The sequence below is a fragment of the Eupeodes corollae genome, chromosome 1 (genome assembly GCF_945859685.1).
Source record: "Eupeodes corollae chromosome 1, idEupCoro1.1, whole genome shotgun sequence".
NCBI classification, from domain to species: Eukaryota; Metazoa; Arthropoda; class Insecta; order Diptera; family Syrphidae; genus Eupeodes; species Eupeodes corollae.
Genome location: NC_079147.1, coordinates 81,103,883 through 81,126,765, shown reverse-complemented (window position 1 = coordinate 81,126,765; position 22,883 = coordinate 81,103,883). Strand labels below are relative to the sequence as shown.

General features: G+C 36.4%; 1 protein-coding gene across 1 annotated transcript in view; it reads right to left on the bottom strand.

Annotated features, from left to right (window-relative positions):
* Positions 1-22,883, bottom strand: part of LOC129939332 (uncharacterized) — a 46,717-nt gene that overhangs the window by 361 nt on the left and 23,473 nt on the right. Inside the window, exons 6-9 of the mRNA XM_056047309.1 lie at positions 9,269-9,389; positions 9,121-9,213; positions 792-953; positions 16-722 (exon numbers count right to left, since the gene is read on the bottom strand). Of these exons, the coding sequence (XP_055903284.1) occupies positions 16-722; positions 792-953; positions 9,121-9,213; positions 9,269-9,389 (1,083 nt within the window). The remainder of the gene's footprint in view (positions 1-15; positions 723-791; positions 954-9,120; positions 9,214-9,268; positions 9,390-22,883) is intronic.

Here is a 22,883-nt window from a genome sequence, read left to right as displayed (position 1 = left end):
GTTGTGATTTCTTACCAACTCCTGCAACAAGCACAATTCCTCTTTCTCCATAGATCAGACCATTTGTGTCGACAATATTAGGTCCACGAACGTTTATGTCATAATTTAATGGAACTTCGATATTGTATGGAAGTCTGCTAAACACCGCTGGTCCATTTTGATACGAGTCTGGAGGTTTGTATTCGTTTGTTAAATTACTACTTACAACTTGTTCCATAATTGTTGACACATAAACCGGACTCTTTACGTGCACCGAATCGCCGTACAATTGATACCCATCGGCAAATCTCCGATTTCTCTTCATAGATCGGTGGCACATTTTTGGCGGACATCTTCCGGGACAGAAATTTATTTTCACATCAAAACTCACCAAAGAGTTGCCCGCAAATTTAAATGCATGGAATCGGGCATAAAGCATTTTTGTGTCAGCTGTTGTCACCTTTGTAAGGGCAGGGAATATTGAGACATCAGTTGGACAACCTTTTTCGTCAATGAGAATAATTAAGCTTGTGTTATTGCTCGATTTGGCAACTAGCGAGAAGGCATCAAAATCGAATGGAGTATCAGGTGGTTGGGCAATGATTTGTAGCTCAAGACTTTGACCAATTTGAACGTCGTTTGTTTGATAGTTTTGATTTAGATCAATAACTTGCATTGATATTTTGGGAAGGTCTAAGTTTGTTGTGTCAATGAAATGGATAAATTCTTCATTGGGCAATTCACTGTTTAAAAAAAAGTAGATTGGATTAATTTTCATGTTGTTTTAAAATATCCAAAGTAAGAAATCTCACTTTTGTGTAAAGGCAAGAGATGATTCTAGAGCTACAGCATTTGGTATTTGAGCTTCTGTGATAGTTGAATTACTTATAATGCAACCGACTTTGACTAAACGATCAGCTTGAGTTTGAACGTTGAGGTTGTTTTGTACTACAATCATAGCAGATATAAAAGTTCTGAAAATATAGAAATTTTAAAATGAATGACAATAAATAATTATACTTTTTTTATTTATTGGTTTAGTTTAAAAATAAAACTATTTTTAACTATGAGGTACGCCATCTACTGGTTTATTTTTGAATCATAGGTTATTTTAAAACTGACAGCTATTTCCCGCTCAAAATTTAGACAGAAAGTTAGTATCATACACGCACAGAACAAAATAAGTCGTTAAACGCTGGAACTACGTTGGAAAACTTTCAAAACTTATTAAGAAAGTGAAGACTGTGTAGCGCACACATGACGTTTTTAAAAAGAAGTTTTGAACGAAATTGTGTTGATGTTTGAGACTCAATTCTCGAACATCAAATCAGCTTAACATTTTACTCACTAGCCACTCTTTTATAAGGTCTAATTGATTAGACAAAAGGTAACATTTAATTTTGTTAATTTTATTGTATTTTACACATAAAATATCAACCAGCAACCTGTGGGATGTTGTTTTTCAAACTATTGCTGTTCAAATTATTGCCAGCATGGATTAGAAACATTCTAGCCAAAGAAACTTCACCGATTAGGTCACTAAGAAAACCGGGTTTCAAACACAAATCAGATTTAATAAATTTCTCGGAGAACCAAATGGTATTTATTTAGCAGACAGGATAAAATAGGCTGTTAACTTCTTTTCGCTTTTTATATTACGAGGGCCTGACGGCATCTTTCGTATGATGTTACAAAAAAAGTGCTGATATCATCATCCAACACGTTAGAAAACAATTTCTAAACAGCCTCAAATGAGGATATGTTCCAAAGTAGTGGAGTGGTAGTAGGTTCATTCCAAAAGCTGGTAACCCAGTCACACTAATGGTAAAGACTATTGACCCGTAAGTCTCACATCGTTCATTCTTAAAAAATTCATATTCGAAGCAATTTCAGGCCTGAAGCCTTATTTTCTAAACAGAATGACTACGCCAAAGGCAAAAGTATAGAAATGGAAAAAAACATTGTACGACAAGGAGTATACACTAGCTGCGTTTTGAGACATTAAAGAGGACTTCAACAACGAGTAAAATGTTGCAGCCAAACAAATCCTCACAGGTCTCCAAATTATTATGAACGAGATCCTTACAAATCTTGAATTAAGTGGAATCGAAGCAGTTGCCACGGATGACGTAGCTATGCTAACAACTAAAGGGTGTCCCAAAATTAACGCAAGATTTGAATTAAATAGAAAACGCCGTTTTTAGTCTTTTGATAGTTATATTTTTATTGACTCGTAAAGTACATAGGATAGGGTTATGTATAGAATAACACATCGTACAAATGGCCTCCACGGCTTTGCATGCACATTCGCACTTTTTTGTTGAAATTTTCCATAACCATTCTGCATAAATGTGGCTGAATTTCGTTGATGCAGCGTTGAATCTCCTCCTTTAATGCACGGGTGGTTGTGGGCTTGTTGACATAGACTTGTGATTTCAAATAACCCCATAAAAAGAAGGCTAATGGTGTTAAATCACACGATCTAGGAGGCCAATTTTGATCACCGAAACGAGAGAGTACACGACCTGGAAATGTCTCATGCAGTAATTGAATTGTTTCACGGGCTGTATGACATGTGGCACCGTCTTGTTGAAACCACATATTGGACACATCAATATCATCCAATTTTGGCAAAAAGAACTGTGTAATCATGTCACGATATCGAGCACCAGTAACAGTCACTGCTTGGCCAGCATCATTTTCAAAAAAATATGGCCCAATTATGCCTCCAGCCCAAAATCCACACCATACAGTCACGCGTTGTGGATGCATTTGTTTTTCCACAATCACATGTGGGTTCTCCGAACGCCAAATGCGGCAATTTTGGCGATTGACAAAGCCATCAAGATGAAAATGTGCTTCATTGCTTAGGATGATTTTGCTCGAAAAATCAGGGTCCATTTGTTGATGTTCAATAATCCATTCAACGAACTCTCTTCTCTGTCCATGGTCATTAGGCTTCAATTGTTGTATTAATTGAATTTTGTAAGCATGAAGACACAGATCTTTTTTTTTTTTTTTTTATAATAAACACACACTCAAGGGGATATTACTACCCTTATTATGCAGATGCACAGTGTGAGCACTAGGAAGAGGAGAGAGGGTTTAAAAGGAGATGTCGGTGCACATTCGTTTTGAATTCCTGAATATTGCAATGACTAGGAAAGACAGAGTGTGGTAAGGCATTCCACATTCGCGTAGTACGGCTAAAGAACGAATCTCTGTATTTGACAGTACGACCGAAGTTGGGCTCGAGGGTATACTGATGAGCATTCCTAGAAGCGCGAGTATTACGGTTGAACTGTAACTGTTTAAGGGGAGGAATGCAACTGGCTATTTCACTAGAGCATAAGCCGTTAAAATAACGGTAAAAAAGGGTCAGACAAGAGACCTTACGACGATGTTCAAGCGAAGTAAATGAACTTATGATGATATTATCACCTATCAATTTAAATGCTCTACGTTCAATACTATCCAAGAGGCTTAAGTAAGTTGCAGGAGCACCAGCCCAGAGATGGGAGTTATACTCAAGCTTTGGACGTATGTAAGTCTTGTAGATAACAGCCAGATCAGAAGGGGTGAAATATTTCTTGCATCGCCTTAGAAAACCCAAACACCTTGCGGCATTTTTGGCGACATCGCGTATGTGATCATTCCATAAGAGGTGGTTGGTGACACACATACCGAGAATATCGAGGTGTTCAGTCTCATTGATGCAAGTGCCATCCATGGATAATGGCAATGGGGGTATATCTCGCTTTAACGATACAAGACAGCATTGGGTTTTCGAAGCATTAAATTCCACGCGGTTTTTTAATCCCCATTGAACAATGCTGTTTAGATCGGAATTTAATGAGCTTATTATATTTTGTCGTTGCAGTTCCACATCCGAAGAAGAGGGATGTGAGTCTGAAAACGAATATGAAAAGCTAAGAGTACTATCGTCAGCGAAACAATGTATTGGATTAGATGTTACAGACAGAAGATCATTAATAAAAATGAGAAATAGTGTTGGAGATAAAACAGAGCCCTGGGGCACACCAGCATTTATTTTATGGTTTTCAGACTTGAATCCATCCAATACTACTTGTATTGAACGATCCGAAAGGTAATTACTAATCCAATGAAGCAGGGATTCATGAAAACCGAATGCACGCATTTTCGATAAGAGAGCCTGATGCCAAACCCTATCAAATGCTTTTGAAATATCAAGTGCAATAATCTTACTTTCTCCAAAACGATGTAAAGATTTGCTCCACTGTTCGGTGAGATGAACCATGAGATCACCAGTGGCTCTATCGCTGCGAAAGCTGTATTTTCGGTCATTAAGAAGCTTTCGGTCTTCGAGATATTTCTTTAGCTGATTAATTGATATCGTTTGCATGACATTGAAAAGAAGAGAAGTATGTGCAATTGGTCGATAATTGTACGGTGAGTATAGGCTTGACAAATGCTGTATTCCATCTGCTCGGAACGAGAACTTAGGAGTAGGACAGATGAAAAAGCTTACGCAGTGGTTTTGCCAGCGTTGAAGAACACCTCTTCAGAACAATAGCGGGGATACCATCCGGACCAGCGGATTTATGTGTGTTTAGATCTCTTAGGACTCTTGCCACAGTCCGAGTGCGAAAAAAGATTGGTCCCATAGAATCACTAACTCGCTCAAGTACAGGCGGAGTCATAACACTCACTGGCAGCGTAGAATTGGCGGCGAATTGCCTAGCAAAGAGATAAGCTTTCTCTAAAGAGCTAACAAAAGGAGTGTCATTATCAACGAGCGTAGGAACCGAAGAAGAGGAAGAATTCCTCATGTTTTTTACAAATGACCAAAAATTTTTACTGCCTTTGGGACATTGCAGTATTTGGTGAGTATACGCTGTAGAGAGGTTCTTGAAATTTGCAATTCTTGTCCACGACGTCGAATTGAGGTTCCTGGATTGTCAGCAACACTCTCACGCACTGCTTCGACATTCACATTTGAACGGCTTGTTTTTGGACGACCAGTGTGTTTGGCGTCTCCAACGGATCCAGTCTCCATGAATTTTTCAATTAATCTCTTCACAGTTGACGAAGTTAAAACACTATTCCGACCACATTTTGTAAGAAATTTTCGAACTGCAGCCGCCAAGCTTTCACTATTTTTGAAATATTCTTTAATAATAAAGACACGTTGTTCTATCGTGTAACGCTCCATTTTTAATAACCCTATACTGTTAGCTGTCAAATTGCTTTTTTTTCAGGGTTAATTCAAATCTTGCGCTAATTTTGGGGCACCCTTTATAAGCGAACAACTTAGCCAAGCCATAACTAGGATCTGCACCTAGACAAAAAGGTCTGGTTTATCGATTAACTCACTTAAAAAGACTTAGTCATGCTTATTTTGAGATTCGAACGAAACTTTGATTCGAGGGACTAGATCTATTCGTTCGAATGAATTTTGTTTATTTTGAGATTCGAATGAAAAATATTCATTGCAGAAAATGAACCGAAATGTACCTTAGTTTGAAGATCAGCTGTTCTAAATGATTTGCCATTTTGATTTGATTTAGTGTCACTACACAAAATTTGTATTTTTGGAAGAATCTTATTTTGAATATAGAGTTTGTCACAAATCAACATTTTCTGAGTTGAAAAATTAAGTGAAGTAAATAAAGTGATAAAGAAAACTACCAACAAAACGTAACCATTTTGGTTTAAATTTCCATGTTGTGTTTATAACGTTTAAAATGTACTTTTCACATTTTCAATTGAAATAAAAACAATCAAAGTTTATAAACTTAAAATCAGTGTAGTTTTTCTTATTTTGGACAAAGTAAACAATGGCAATAGCACCGTCTTTAGATGGAGGCCCATGGTTATTGAGCTTCACGGCAGCATCTCTCCAAAATCGGTTAGCATCTACCCGGTTTACAGAAAAACCTTTTGCTACCTCGGGATTCTCCTCTATCAACCTTATCATTAATTATTTTTGTTCCCTTCTGCTCTAAATAGAATGTGACTGTGCCCTTTATAAAATAACAAAAAAAACTCGTCAATATAACCAATTTCGTTTAATTATCGTATAAAGATTGTTTCTTTAGCTATTCATCAGAAAATATCTGAACGACACAACAAATGACATTTGATTCGAATCATTCGAAAGTCAAAGCTTACTTAGTTTTTTTTTTGTTGAAAAAATGAACTTTCGATTGAATCAGCAAACTTTCGAATCGATCGAATTTCGAAATAAAATTTTCTCGAATTCGAATAACTTTCGATCGAAAACTAATCTCAAAATAAGCGTAAGGACTTTTTACAAAGCCACTGAGGCTTCAGTTCCATAAAGCCCAAATGTGTCTCTCACACGTCGTTCTCAAGCGTTGGGCATCTCTGTGACATGATTGTGGCGAATTTTGCGAAAAGATCTTGGCCTACAGCCTTACAAGATTTAATTGACGCAAGAATTGAAGCCGCTTGACCACCAGAAGCGTCGTATGTTCGTGAATTTGGCTGAGAAACAACTTGAAAATGATTCGGATTTTCATCGAAAAATCATCTTTATCGATGAGGCTCATTTCTAGCTGAATGGCTTCGTCGATAAACAAAATATGCGGTATTGGTAGGCAGCAATCCACACTACTGAAAAAAAATACGATTTGGTGTGGTTTATGGGACGGTGGCGTCATCTGGCAGTACTTCTTCCGTGATTATTAAGACCAGCACGTTACTGTGAATGGGTACATACGAACGTGAAATTGCAGCAGTATCTCCCGATATATGCTTAAAAACCCTCGAGAATTGGGTTCAGCGTCTGAACTTCTGCAAGCGTGCCCAAGGTGGCAATGCAAAAGAAATCGAACTCCATACATAATGGCATCGAACATACTTTTACAGGAATAAAGAATTTCTTTCATATCCAAAACCGTTTTTGTTTTATTTAAAAAAACAAACATTTGTAACGCATACATAAAGCTGAGCTGGGGCCCAAATATGCCAGAGAATTTCAAGAGGATCTTCAATAGAAACTGGGGACCAAATCCTAAAATCATATTGCGGATGTGAACTGCAATAATTAGGCCAGTGATCACTTGTGGTAACGAGGTATGGTGGACAGCTCTGGAAAAAGATAGAAATCTTAAAACCCTTACAATGGTACAGAGAATGTATAGGTTAAACGGAGGTCACCAACCCAACTGCAAGATATGCGTCCCCTGCCAGCTCGGTGCCTAGCTAGCTGTCTCCAGTTTGGCACGACAAGTTGGTTGAGGTCTTCACCCACCTGCGTGAGTCGTGGTCTTTCTCTACTGCGCCGTCGCTCGGAATTGGATTCGAAGATCTTCCGGGCTGGAACGTTGATTTCCATTCGCTTTACATGAGCTAGGCATCTAAGTCGTTGGACTTAAATTCTGTTAACAAGGTCAGTGTAGCTGTACAGCCCGTACAGTTCGTCGTTATATCTTCTCCTCCATTCTCCATCTATGTGTACGGGACCAAAAATCACCCGAAGAATTTTTCTCTCGAAGCATCCTAAGACGCTCTCATCTTTCTTTGACAGGGTCCAGGCCTCAGCGCCATAAATGAGAACCGGGATGATGAGTGCCTTATAGATGGTGATTTTACATGCTCGAGAGAGGACTTTACTTCTAAATTGCCTTCTAAGTCCAAAGAAGCAGCGATTTGCAAGAGTTATTCTTCGTTTGATTTCAGCGCTGGTGTCGTTGTCTGCATTAATAGCGGTGCCTAGGTAGACAAAGTCCTTAACTACCTCAAAGTTATAGCTGTCCATGGTGACGTTTTGTCCAATACGTCGTCGTTCAGTGTCCTTTTTTGATGACAGCATATACTTGGTCTTGCCCTCATCCCATCTTCTTCGCTTCCGTCGCAATGCTCAAAAACGCTCCACTGACATCACGCTTTGATCTTCCAATTATGTCAATATCATCTTCGTATGCGAGTAATTGAATGGACTTTGGAAGATTATGCCTCTAGTGTTGACGGTTGAGTTTTGCACAATCCTTTCCAGAACGATATTAAAGAAGTCGCATGACATCGCATCGCCTTGTCTAAAACCTTTTTTGACACCAAATGCATCCGTGAGATCTTTTCCGACCTTGATAGAACAGCGTGCATTCTCCATCGTCTTTCTGCACAAACGGATAAGTTTGACAGGTATGCCAAAACTAGACATTGCACTGTAGAGCTTTTCCCTATGGATGCTGTCATACGCGGCTTTAAAATCAATAAAGAGATGATTTGTATCGATTTAAAACTCCTGTGTTTTTTCCCAGATCTGCCGTATTGTGAATATTTGGTCGATAGTGGACTTTGAAACCAGTCGCTGGAAAAATAACCAAAAGGACAACCACGGATTTTACAGGCATACCTAGGGAACAAGGTGAGCACCTCATTATGTGAAAATAAACAGATCATTTTGGTAACAAAATATTTCAGGAAACTAATGAACAATGGAATAGCCTTGAAACTTGCACCACAGCCAAGAAATTATGGCCCAAATTTGACAAAATAAGAAACCGTTCGATTATGCACCCCGACAACAAAATTTTTACGATTGCTTGTGAGCATAGTAATCGGCCACGAACTGTTGGAATAACACAGGAAGAAAATGCGGCTTGTTGATGACGACATATTGCAAGTGATGCAACGATGAAGAAGAACACGAGGACCCTATGTCACTTCCCAGCATTGTGCAGAAAACAATCTTTTAGTTTTATCAAAGCCTCTACACTCACTTTTCAGGAATGTTATAAACCTTGCAGGATATCACAAGGAATAAGCTATTTGTATTAAACAAATTTTTATTTTGAAATTTTGAGTGATCCAACAATAAATGATTCTAACAAATTTTATTAAATCGTAACAATGACACTTGCTCAATCTTTTTCGACATACCAACAATTGTTATCTATAGTTGAAAAGAAGCAAAAAACTGAAGCCAAGCGAATGGTATTCATACAAGTTACAGAATTCCAAAAGTATGCTACGCGGAAGAAGACAAGTGTTCATTTTGAAATATCTACCATATTAGGAAATTTTCTTCTGTTCGCATTTATGTGAATCTGTTATAGATATGACTTTTGTCGTTAATTCATAATTCCGAAATATATGTTTTTAACCGTTAAAAAATAAATGAAATTTTCTTACCTTTGGTAGTTTTTTGTAACTTCGTATGCCCGAAGAATTCCACATCGTTTTTCTTGAATTTCATTTCCAATAGCCAAACGCAGTAAAGTTGATCTAAAACAGAACAAATGAGATTTAATGTTTGTATTTTGTAAATAGTAATATTAACCTTGTTCCATTTCCCATTGTCATACAATCTTCAGAATGTGAACGGACATAGATTTTACCACGGAAGAAGTCGTTCGGTGAATATTTGACAACCATTTCTTCGTGACTGCAGATAACTGATACTTTAAAAAATTGAAAAAAAGTTAGTTAGAGTTAGCTATAATAAGGCCCTAAACAACCCGATTAACACACATTTCAAAATTACATTTTACCAATTATTCTCTAATGCACAACTCAAATAGGAAGAAAATAAATTCAAGGGTTTGTTGACATTTGTGGGTGGATAATTCTGATATTTACAATTATTCTGCCATAACATTAAATAAATTTGGGACAATATCGCAAAAAATATTCCAAATTCTTAAAAAAGAAAATTTAGATGAAATAAATCACCAAGAAATCAATGTTTGTCGTCAAAAGTCTAAAAAACTTCCAATTTCAGACTTAGTTCTTCTGAAACCATTTCTCTTGTGGCACTCGCATGAAATTCTGTTAACCGTGATAAGATGATAAACATAGTTGAAGTGTTAATTAAATGTTCTTTAAATCCAATTTGAAAATCAATCTACTATCTTCGTTTTTCCCACATATTACATTTTTAATAATGTAATAACTAATTTTAAAATTAATGTATTTGCTTGTTTTTATTTCCTATCCGATGGTAATCTTCAAAAGACACTTGGGAAGTATCAGTATCGAGTAGTAGAGGTAAACCAGAAACAATCTATGAAAGATTGATAAACTATTTTTTTTTCTGAATTTATAATTCACTTTATGGGACATTTATGTGTAGTTATAATATTTGTCCAGATGCCTTAAGCTTAAGCCGTAGACTCATGGGGCTTGGTTCTTCCTAATTACTAAACATTGTCCCGTACATTTAAAACGTTCTAAATTTTGTAGTTGGTATTACTTTGAAGCCGCTGATTGCGTGACACAGAGTGTTTTTTGACGACCAATTGTATAACCATTTTGAATAAAAGGCTATGTTTCCTTGATAGTGATGATGATGACAGCGCTGATATTATCACAAGTTGGATTCTCCTGGAAATGAGAACTTTTATCTCGAACATATTCGATGGACCAAATTTGGACATGACCAAAAACTACTAAAAAATCATAAGGAATTCTTTCTCTTCTTCGGTTTCTACGCTTGTTGTCAATAACACTTCTTTTGTTAGTTCTTTAGAGAAAGCTAATCTCTTGATAGGTAGTTCACCGCCAATTCTACGCTGCCAGTGAGTGTTATGACGCCACCTGTACTTGAGCGAGTTAGTGATTCTATGGGACCAATCAATTTTCGCACTCGTACTGTGGCAAGAGTCCTTAGAGATCTAAACACACATAAATCAGCTGGTCCGGATATTATCCCGCTATTGTTCTGAAGAGGTGTTCTTCAACACTGGATGGAAAACTGCATTTGTTCAGCCCTTCAAAAAAAAGACGAATCCCCCTCATCCTCTAACTACCGACCGATTCCACTTACGTTCTTTCTTTCCAAGGTCAGGAAAATACGGATTAATTATTAGCTCAAGAAATAACTTGAAGATCGAAAGCTTCTTTATGACCACCAGTACAGCAATAGTTCCACTGGTGATATCATGGTTCATCTCACCGCACAGTGGAGCAAATCTTTACATAAATATTTCAAAAGCATTTGATAGGGTTTGACATCAGGCTTTCTTATCGAAAAGCCGTGATTTCGGTTTTTACGAATCATTATTTCATTGGATTAGTAATTAACTTTCGAATCGTTAAATACGAGAAGTACTGGATGGATTCAAGTCTGAACACCACAAAAAAATGCTGGTGTGCCCCAGGGCTCTGTTCTATCTCCAACACTCTTTCTCATTTTTATAAATGATCTCCTAATCGAATACATTGTTTCGCAGACGATAGTACTCTTAGCTTTTTATATTCGTTTTCAGACTCACATCCCTCTCCTTCAGATGTGGAACTGCAACGACAAAATATGATAAGCTCAAATTCCGACCTAAACAGCATTGTACAATGGAGATTGAAAAACCGCGTGGAATTTAATGCTTCGAAAACCCAAAGCTGTCTTGTATCGTTAAGGGGAGATATATCCTCCTTGCCATTATCCATGAAAGGCACTTGCATCAATGAGACTTAAAATCTCGATATTCTCGGTATGTGTGTCACCAACCACCTCTTGTGGAATGATTACATACCCGATGTCGCCAAAAATTCCGAAAAGTGTTTGGGTTTCCTTAGGCGATACAAGAAATTGTTCACCCCTTCTGATCTGTTCTGACGGATATCTATAAGACTTATATACGTCCAAAGCTTGAGTATAACTCCTATCTCTGGGCTGGTGCTCCTGCAACTAACTTAAGCCTCTTGGATAGTATTGAACGTAGATCAATTAAATTGATTGGTAATTATAATTATCACAAGTTCCTTTACATCGCTTAACATCATCGTAAGGTTTCTTGTCTAACCCTTTTTTTACCGTTATTTTAATAGTTTTACTCTAGAGAAATAGCCAGCTGCATTCCTGCGTTTCGTAACATACTATTTCAGTATTTCGTAGTGCAATTTGTGCACAAATGAAAAACTTTATCAAAAGCTTGAGACACATCTTAGTCGAATTTTCTTAAAGTGCATTTTCCATATTGTTTCCTTAACATTCGGGCGGCCATATTGTTTCTTTAAGATTCTTTCAAAATGTTTTTTATTTAGTAAGCTACATAGCTCCTTTTGATAGGGTACATGGTCGTCCTTCCAAGTCGACTATTCAACGTTGCCAAGTCGACTATTCAACGTTGCCAAATTCGAGTCCCTTGGCTCAGTGAACAATCAGCCAATACCCGTAAGTCAACGGGAGGCGTTATTGGTCCGTACACCGGCGATCACTATAGCTTCTTGTGGCCTGAATTGGATGATATAAATACAGAAGACATGTGGTTTCAATAGGATGGTGCTATGTGCAACACAGCTCAACCTTTAGAATGCTCGCCACCCACCAAACAACGACGGAAATTTAAACGATGTTATATTTCACATATAATATATAAATCTCCAATAAAGATTCAACCTTATTGATATCTCATGTATAAGTTCTTTCATTTAATTTTAAAATGAAAACCCCTTTATCAGTTTAAGCCCTTTAGACCAGGATTGCTATAAGCTATATTGCTCTTTAAGATGTTACTTCTGATTCAATCAATTGTGCAATTTTCCAATGAAATGATGTGGAATTGATCTATTGCTGTATTTTCTGGGAGTGATTTAAAGACATTTTTGTGATGTTTTGCACAGGTGTTAGATTTATGATTCGGGTTTCCAATTTATTTACTAGCTTTAGATCTTTCCAAAAAAGATTTAACATTGATGAGTTTGACTCCCAATTTTGTTTCTTTTTCATGGCCACCACGGGCAGGCTTCTAGAAATCCAGACGCTGAACCCAATTTTCGACGGTTTTCAAGCAGAACGGCCGATACTGCTGCAATTCCACGTTCGACATTCGGTACAAAGTTCACAAGTCGCTGACTTGACGTAGCCACACATGAAATAGTCTAACGACGTCAAATCGTACAACCTGTGTGGCTCGTGGCACTGTCCTGTTGGAACCACATGTCCTCCAAGTCCATATCATTCAATTGGAGCCATAAATATTGGGTTATCATTGAACCCCATTTCGATAACGTGCCGGTCTTGATCATCACGGAAAAAGTACGACCCAATGACGTCGCCGGCCCATAAACCACACAAGACCGTAACTTTTTCGGGATGCAATGACGACTCATGGATTGCTGCCTGACCAATACCACATATTTTATTTATTGACGAAGCCATTCAGAAAATCCGAATCATTTTCAAGTTGTTGCTCAGCCCAATTCACGAAGAAACGACGCTTCTGGTGGTTAAGTGGCTTCAGTTCTTGAGTCAATATAATCTTGAAAGGATGTAGCACAAGATCTTTTCGCAAAATTCCTCACAACGTCGCAGAGTTGCCCAACGCTTGCAGAACGACGCACAGTGGGGCACCTTGTATGGGAGAGCGGACAAAACTCTATCAAATCTAAGCTAATGAACCGATTTTGATTAAATTTTCAGGAATGATAGCTAATAGCAAGAGAAATCTACACCAGAAAATTCCGCCCATTTCCAAGCCCACTAAAAGATAAAATGGTTTTTTTCGAAAAGCATATATGAAAACAAAGATTTGTGTACTGAATTTAACGTACATATATTGCGAATATAATAATAAATAGCGAAGAAAGCATTGTAAATTACTAAAAATTCTGTTTTAACATTCTTAAAAGTGAATGGTCGTGAGTAAAAAAAAATGTTAAAGTTTATTTTGTTTGTCATTTGATTTATAATGATATACATAGATAGTTGGTGTTTTCAAAGCTTATAGTTTGATTTGTTTTAAATTTATTATAAAATAAATTTAAATAATAAATAAAAAAAAAAATAATTCACATTATATAAAAAAAAAATAATTTAATCTCATTCAAAATAATTCAAATAAACTTAATTTGATATATTCAAATCTATGAATTTTCAATAGAAGGTATTTTTGATGACGTTTAATTCTTACATCACTGGCAGTATTAAAACTTTTTCAACTAGAAAATGAAAAACGAATTTGGAAAAATCTTCGACCATCCTCAACCAGCATTCACCAGCTCTTCAATTTTCCTTTTCAAAAGAACCTCCGGAAGAAGTTAGACAAGAAAAAGACTGTGTAGAAGCTGAAATTTTGAATCTCCGAGATACTGAAATTGAGTTCAATGGATTCTTTGTTAAAATAAAACTTGTAATATATTTTGAAATGATAGAAGAAAACGCATCATGAAGTATATCCTGCACTCATCATACAATCTAGCTTTCAAAACCTGGAGAACGACCCTACTGACTGTGAAAAATTAAAAAAAAATTAAAACCCATACAATATTAGTTTCGAGAAAAATTGAGAAATACTTATTGACATTGTCATGAAGCTACGAAAAGCTATTCATTTACTATTAATAAAAGCTTAGCTTCTTCGCTAATTAAATAGTTTTTCGACTTCGGTTCTGGCCTTAAATAGGAAATGAAAGGGTCAGATGAAATGAAAAACATATGTAGAACATCTTCGTTTGTTGCGGTTCGTGATGATTTCCGACTATTGTGGGAGCGAAAAAATCTATATTCCTTATTACGGCTCTCTTGAGCCTCCTCCGATAAAGAGCCAATTGGTAAGGCACAAGACTCTATTATTTCCTTACCGTGAATAAGGATCTTGTGCATGGTTGCTGGTAAGTAGTACCAAGGGTACAATTCTGCAGCCATTTTCGCAGTTTGTAAACCGTAATCATGGAACTTATCGGGATCAATATAATGGTTGCAGCATATAACTTCTAAAATAGTTGCCAACCGCTTAATAAGGTTTTCATATATTTTGGTTATTTCAGCAGTAACTGAATAATTTTCAAAAAAACGTCTTGAGGTGTTCCCAGAGTTTGTAGTCCCAGTTCCTTGTTTGACAATGTCAACAAGTATTCCCAATTTTTCTCGAAACTGATTTTGTATATGGGTTTTAGTTTCCTTTTTTATTCCCGCAGTCAGTGGAGTCGTTCTCCAGGCTTTGAAAGCTAAATTGTATGATAAGTGTAGGATATACTCCATGAAGCGTATTCTTGCGTGCAAAGATGACATTCCCAACTTTAGAGCGTTTTCATCTATTGGTTTACACTGGAGTTTTGCGATGTCATTCATTTCCGATGGCTTTGCCCCGCAAATGGTACAATTACTACTAGAAGTTGTATTTGTAACAATTTGTGCCGTTTTTCCATCTATCATTGTGAAATACTTTACATGTTTTATTTTAATAAAGAATCCATTGAATTCAATTTCAGTATCTCGGAGATTCAAAATTTCAGCTTCTACACGGTCTTTTTCTTTTCTAACTTCTTCTGGAGTTTCTTTTGAAAAGGAAAATCGAAGAGCTCTGCAATAACGAGTTGAGGATGGTCGTGGATTTTTCCAAATGCACTCTTCATTTTCTTGTTGTACAAGCTTTAAAGGCACTAGGGATGTAAGAAACAAATGTTCATCAGAAACGCCTTCTATTGAAACCTCGAAGTTTTGCATGTAGCGACTTTGATCACTTGCACCATCGCATCCCCATTTGGTGTGCAAGATAAGATGTTGGTCTTGGCTCACCATTGTCATTTTTTCAAATGTTTGGAAAATTCATTTACATGTGTGATCTAATAGATCTTGCAAAGGAACATAAGGAGAAGTTTCACTAGCAGTCGAGTTATCCGGGTAGCACTTTTTTCTTGCTTCGGTAACCCTCTTATACGAAGGGAATATATTATCGTGCCCAATTTCTTTAGTAGCTTTTCGAAGTATCTCATATTGCTCTTTTGTTAGCTTTGCCTGAATGCTCAAGGCAAGAGCAGAATCAGCATCAAAATTTAAAATCATTGGTGACAGGCACATCATCCCGAAGTTGACGAATTTTGCGCCTCTAACTGCGATTGCAACATTCTTCAAAGGCCTTAACTGGCCTCCCACCAAGCTTGGCCTGCGATCCAATATTATTGTCTTGATTAAATTCTTTTACTTGAAATAAGCCTTTCAACCAATCACGATTCTTATCAAGGAAAACAATTTTTTTGTAAGATGATACATTGTTTCGCGAATTGAATTTCGGTAAAAAGTTTTTATTGTTTTCTTTCACGATAGAATTAACCTGTGTTTTCGATGTATATGAATATTGTTTATTTAGGAACACTTCTAAGGATTCCTCTTTTTTCAAAATTAAATCAGCTAAAACTGAACGAGATATCGAAAAAAAACGGACATCGTGACTAAGTGAACTTGCTATCAACGCTGATTTAAACCAAATGTTGATTGACCTTCCCAACCATTATGAAGGTTTTGAGAGGTAACAGTTAATTTACAGCAAGTTTCAATAACAAAGCTATTGCTTTGCAAAGATATTGCTTCCTATTGAGAGCTTTTTTTATGAACCAAAAATTAGTTGGTATTCTGGTGCATGTATGGCTTGGAGGATAGGTAAAGAAAAAGAGAGTTGCAAAATAATGCAAGCTAAAGAGATGTATATAAACTCAGTCTTATTTTTTCCGATAATCTATATATCCATCTTGTTAGTACCATAAAACCCTATTACGAGACACTTTCAATTTCAGAAAATCGGAGTACTTTCTACAAAAATTGTTGATATACTCAGTGCTGGGTTAATAAAGGTTTTTTTCACATAAGCGTCTTTTACTGTTTACCATATAAGATCGTCAGAACTGATTAAAAGGCATGAATGTGAAACTAAATTATTTTGATAAACATGCAAAGCCGGTTTAAATCCCGATACTAATTCCATGATCTAAATTATTAAAATACTGGTATTTTTTTATATGACTTTCCAACTTAAAATTGCTTTAAAACCGCATCCGGACGTATCCGGATGAGATTTTTACTGGAAAATGTTGCTGAGACCCTATACACTATCTATTGAAAATAGTTTGCAAACAGAGGCAAACAGAGGAACTAGTTAAAACCTTTTGTGAACTAAAAAAATCACTGAAATAGAGTGTTTCTTTGTCAAAAAATACCGTATCCATTTTTTTTTCAAAAAATAACATACGGTATTATTTTTCTATTTATTTCAACCATGTAAGCAGAAAAAATTGTTCAAAAATTTCAAATTTCACAATATACTGATCATTCAAAGAATACTAATATTTTATAATTTTTCACGATATTTAAACTACGAGCGAAAATCTACAGGTGTACAATTTTTTTTTGAAAAATGGTTTTCATTTTCTGATTCTACAACCAATTAACTATAAGAAACACTTTTTGTTTAAAAGAAAATCCTACTTTCAGAAAAATAGGTTTTGTCCGCATTTTCCCCACTGTGCGACGTGTGACAGCGGCAGCAATATCCTCGACACTACGGACACTTCTTTGTCTCACTGGCACGGGAATATTTTGTCCTGTGCCTGTTAAATTTTTCCACAATACGCTTAATTGTTGATTTGCTATGCCGATTATAAGGACCATAAATTGGACGCTCTTAACGTTGAGGCCACTGACTCCGAATTTCGGTAGTAAATTTGTATAATATCGTTGTTGGCTTGTGTATTTTTTATCATGAAATGGCAAACTTTACTGAGCAATAAAAATGGTGTCGTTTGCTGTCCCTATCTCTCTACTTTTGTAGCGTCCACAGGGTTGCATTTGAAGTCTTTTGATTTTTTACCTCTTCATCAATGACATTGAAGATCAAATTCCAAGGTCAGTTATGCTTGGAGATGCACTTATCAAGGTCCTTTTATTTGCAGCTGACCTTATCATTCTTAGCAATATTGAGATACTTCGGACCTTAAAATAAATGCTTCCAAGTCAATGATCGTGGTTGTTTGATCTCAAAGCAGTAAGAGGACTAATCACATAGGGGAACTTGAAGGCTCGAACATAAAAGTAGTGACTGATTTCAAATACCTGGGATTTACTATAACAGAAAACTAGAAACCTGGTACTTAATTAAGAAAAAAACGAAGGTAGCAAACGCAGCTATTAACTTCTTCAAAAGCAACTCCATAGAAGCTTCGACTTAATTTAAAGTATTTAAGGCAACTATCAAAAATTCTCTCTTATATGCTAGTTAATCCAACGGTATTTTTTCAAACGCATTTTCAGACTCCAGTCTAAAACACCAAACTACGCTATCTAGTAACTACATTGAATCTGATCTGCCTTCAGTTTACTTAAAAAACCTTTAAGCTAACGCTGACTATATTGTTAAAGTCATACTCCGAAAAAGATTATTTTGACAGCTATACGGGTAAGTTATCCTCCTTTTAAAGAGTGGTTTGATTCGGCTTCAGAATATAAATTTCCTTTGTCACTATTTATTGATGATATAGAAAATCGTTATCGTGTTTTGTATTTTATGTAATGTCAATGAATGTTTTATAGATTCAATGTATACATGTTTTATTCAAATACTGGAGGACAGGAAATGATTATTCAACTTCGATTAATGTTTTTAGGAAAAGTGGCACATTGTACAACTTTAAGGCACTATAAACAACTCATTCAGACAAATTAATTTATGATTTACTGTCACGTCTCGCGTTGTCATCTTTAGTTTATAATTGGTAATAATGATACTATTTTCATAACTTTGCTGTATGAAATTAAATACACACCAAAATCACACTCAACAAACCCAAAGTAATTCTAAATCTTACCGCATATAGGTAAATATTTTAATTGTTTGTTTCAAACTTAAATTTTCCAGTTTGAAAAGACTTACTCGTATACTAAATCTAAGAGCGAGGTGTATAACTAACTATATATGTACCTATTCACAGGAAGTTGTATCTTTCAACTTTGTTTTGCCGAAAGCAAGTTCAAGTTTGTTCTTTTAAACTATTTTTATTTCAAAAATAGAGTATTGTTTTGTAAGGCTGGCTGCTGATGTAAACTCTATAGGGGTATAGTATTTTGTATTATAGGCCTAAAGGGAAAGACGTTTTGCAAAAGAGGAAATGGGTCTTATGATCGTGAAGTGTACTATGTACCTCTTTCTGTTGCAAATAATAATGTGGCGTTGGTGTACAAAAGTTTAGTTTTAGTTTACTGTGAGGGGAAACAAACTTAACAACTCGTGAAGAAGTTTTCATACATATTTATATATTTTATGCAACTGATGGAAATTTACATAAGGTACTGTACCTACTCGTACTCGCTTACTTTTGTAGGTACTTATAAAATTCTAAATGAATCATATGCATCTTTATATGGAACTCAGTCATAAAAGCCTACATGAACAGTTATAGGCTATAAGCATAAGGAGTTAAGGGTGATGGTGGTGAAAATAAAGAAAGAGAGCCTTTAGGATTTGGCATGATTTTTTTGCTATTGTATGTAATGCACATTATTGGGTTGGTACTTTTTGCTAAACTCGGTGAGTTGATATAGAGTTCATTATAAGAACATGAGTTTAGTCCTTGTAAGTCTTTTGAACCTTTCAGGAATACAAAAATTGAAAAAAGTACGTATACGGCACCGAACCACCACTCTAAAAAATAGGACTTTTGTAATAATTAAATGGAATAGGTAATCTGCTAAAATCAAATATGACTGGCCGACGAAGTTCTCTTTCAGGGTTTTTGACAGCTTTAATTTGAATAAGGCTCTAAAATCACTCTCTAGCGTCTTACTTTTCAAAATTAAAAAAAAAAAAACATGTATAAGACCTTTTGAGCCTTTCATAAAGTAATTATTTTTCTATAAAATTCTTGATAGAGTTCCAAATCTATCTTCAATTATTAATTTATATATTTATATTATTTCATACAATTTTCGAACAACCTTCAAAAGTCGATAAATTTCACCTGGCTTATTGTTAGTAAGAACGGTTTTTAACAGCAAATGACTAAAGTGTTTCAAAGAAATTTTTGGTTGTAATGAAAAGGTCGCCTTAAAAAGGCTATCAAATTAATTGAAAAACAATGTTGAATATTTGTATTTCTAAAATTTGGGCAGGTAGGTAAATTTGAAATTTAGATTCAAAATCTGCACAATAAATTAACTCTAACACGTACACTGAAAACCACTAGGATGAGGACACCCATTTTCCAATTGATGTGGAAGTTTTATGCTCAGAAACGTTTATTTACTGTGAATAGGTACGTATTTTTTTTTAGTACATGAAGATTAGGGAAATCAACTTAGTAATCGCAGAGGTAACCATCTTTTAAATTTGATGAATCTTTACAGCGTTGAATAGGGCTCTGACCTGCTGGCTACTGAAAGCGGCTCCTTCCTGGATCTTTTGCTGTACGACACCAGGCTGACAGTTACAGACAAAGTGGGTAATCACCCTCGAAACTGCTTACAGACAGTCGAGTACCACAGTGATCTCTGCGGTCTGACTGCTGCAATGCAGATTGCGAACGCGTGGAGTTGGAGAAATACATAGCAACGCATTATTATACTTACAGTTAGATGCGTTGGCTTCGTTTCACCAACGCCCTAGCGAGAGAACTTCGTTCGAGTGACATAGGCCCACCAAACAACAGAAAGCTGACAAATACAGAAATTGACCAACATTTACAACAGATGGACGAAACAATAAAACGAACCATGGAACGGACAATACCAAAGTACAAAGAAAGTACACTGTGAAGGCACAAGAGTGGCTTACTGACAAGACTCAAAAACTTGTACAGACGACTTACAGACCCACATGACTTGCAGGTTAGGACACTGAAGTCGTCAATAAAAATGCCAATATGTTGATTAAGGAGAGCTACGCAGGTTATCATTACCAAGTACTGGGACCGTAAGATCCGGTCAGTTAATTCCAGTGAAGTATGTTCCCTAAAATCAACAAGGTATTCAAAAAAAAGAACGACAATGACCTTCCAAATCTGAAACTCCAAAGAACTGAAGAGAACAGGGACGTACTCAGGACAGCGCAAATAAATCCAGAAGAAGCCATCTTTGACGATGACTTTTACATAATTGAAGATTCGAAGGAAAAAGTGAAGGTGATTTGAGCTGCTTTCCTGCAATTGTACAACCCAACCACGACCTGGAAAACAGAGACCTACTCATTCACTTTTACCTTCGAAATGATATGACACAATTGCGGATCTGAGAACCGCGGTTTCATGCGGTTCGATGACGATTCCTTGGCAAATGCCATAATCGCCGAGCAAACGGGAACAAGTCCCTTGTTAGTGACGAATGTGACAAAAAGTAAGCAGGTATCGATGGTATATCCAACGTTGTACTAAGACAGTTCGGGTTCAAGGCGGGTCATAACACAATTTATGCTGCGTCTAAACTCGTTTCTGATATCCAATGGAATAAATCAAAACAACAATGCACAGGTGCTGTTCTGGTTGATTTGGAAAAGGCTTTTGACACCGTAACTTTACCTAAAACTGAGCAGGCTTGGCATAAGCAAGTCTGCACAGTATATACTTTATGATATGCTTAACGGTAGAAAGTTTATTGTCAAAAGTGGCAATGTAAATTCTACCACAACATTCTTAATTAAAAATGTTCTTTAACAGGGAACGGTGAATTCACCGATTCTCTTCAGCATTTCGCTAGCGATCTGATAAGTTATCTTACAAAGGCAATTGCGTACGACGACGATCTAATTGCGTCCCGAAAGGTTGAGGTTATAAGAATTCTCTTGCAACGTGATTTCGACAAGTTTCAGCGATATTGCGACGACTGGAAACTGAAAGTAAGTGTCCAGAAGTCGGAGACAATTCTGTCCCGGACTCCGTTGGCTAGCCCCACGATTAAAGAACGATTGTCTGTACTTGAAAGCATACCTAAAAGCACGAGTATTACCATCGAAATGTTAAGGAGAGAAATGCACCTGAATATGGAGGGACAAGAAAATATACGTCGATTTTCGAGACACGTAAATGATCTAATGATAATATTATCTTATCACCAATCAATTTAAATTCTCAACCTTTAAATGCAAATTCTTGTAGAAAACAATCAGATCAGAGAGAGAAAAGTACTTCTTAGGAGACTGAAACATTTTGCGTTTGTGAACGTTCCTCTAGAGGTGTTTGGTGATACGCATATCGAGAATATGGAGGAGTTAGTCTCATTGATGCAAGTGCCATCCGTGGATAATGGCAAATGGAGAATAACTGGCTTTCACGATTCAAGACAGGGTTTTCGCAGCATTTAATTCCACGCGGTTTTTTAGTCCACACTGTACAATGGTGTTTAGGTCGGAATTTAATGAGCTTTTCATATTTTGAAGTTGCAGTTCCACATCTTAAGAAGAGGGATGTGAGTCTGAAAACAAATATAAAAGCTATGAGTAGAAACTATCGTCAGCGGAACAATACATTCAATTTGAAGTTGCAGGCAGGAGATCATTAATTAAAATTAGAAAGAGTGCTGGAGACAAATCAGAGTCCAGGGGCACGCCAGCATTTATTATGTGGTTTCAGATATCAACCCATCCAATACTACTTATATATGTTGAACAAACCGAAAGGTATTTACTCTTCCATTGTAGGAAGGATTCATGAAAACTTTTTTTCAATAAGAGAGTCTGATGGCAAACTCTATCAAATGTCATTTAAAAGCTCTTGATCTTGGATATACGAGTATTCCTTGAGTTGATAATTAATCAACATTCTTACGAATTTTTTTTAAAGAAGGTTAGTAAGTGCTATCGGTCGATAGTTAGAGGGTGAGGAGGATTCGCTTTTTTTGAGGATGGGCCGGGTAAATGCAGTTTTCCATCCACTAGGAAAAAGGAGTAGAATAGAACAGACGAAAAATCTTACGCAGCGGTTTTACCAGCGTTGAAGAAGACCTTTTGAGAACAATAGGGTATACCATCGGACCAGCGGATTTTTATATGTTGAGATCCCTTAGGAATCTCGCAACAGTATGAGTGTCAAAAAAGATTGTTCACATAGAATCACAAGTGCGCTCAAGACAGGTGGAACATAACATTCACTGGCAGCATTGAATTGCCAGGAAACTGCCTAGTGAAGAGATAAGCTTTCTCTAGAGAGCTAACAAATAGAGTGTCCTTGACAACGAGCTTATTTACCAAGAAAGAGAAAGA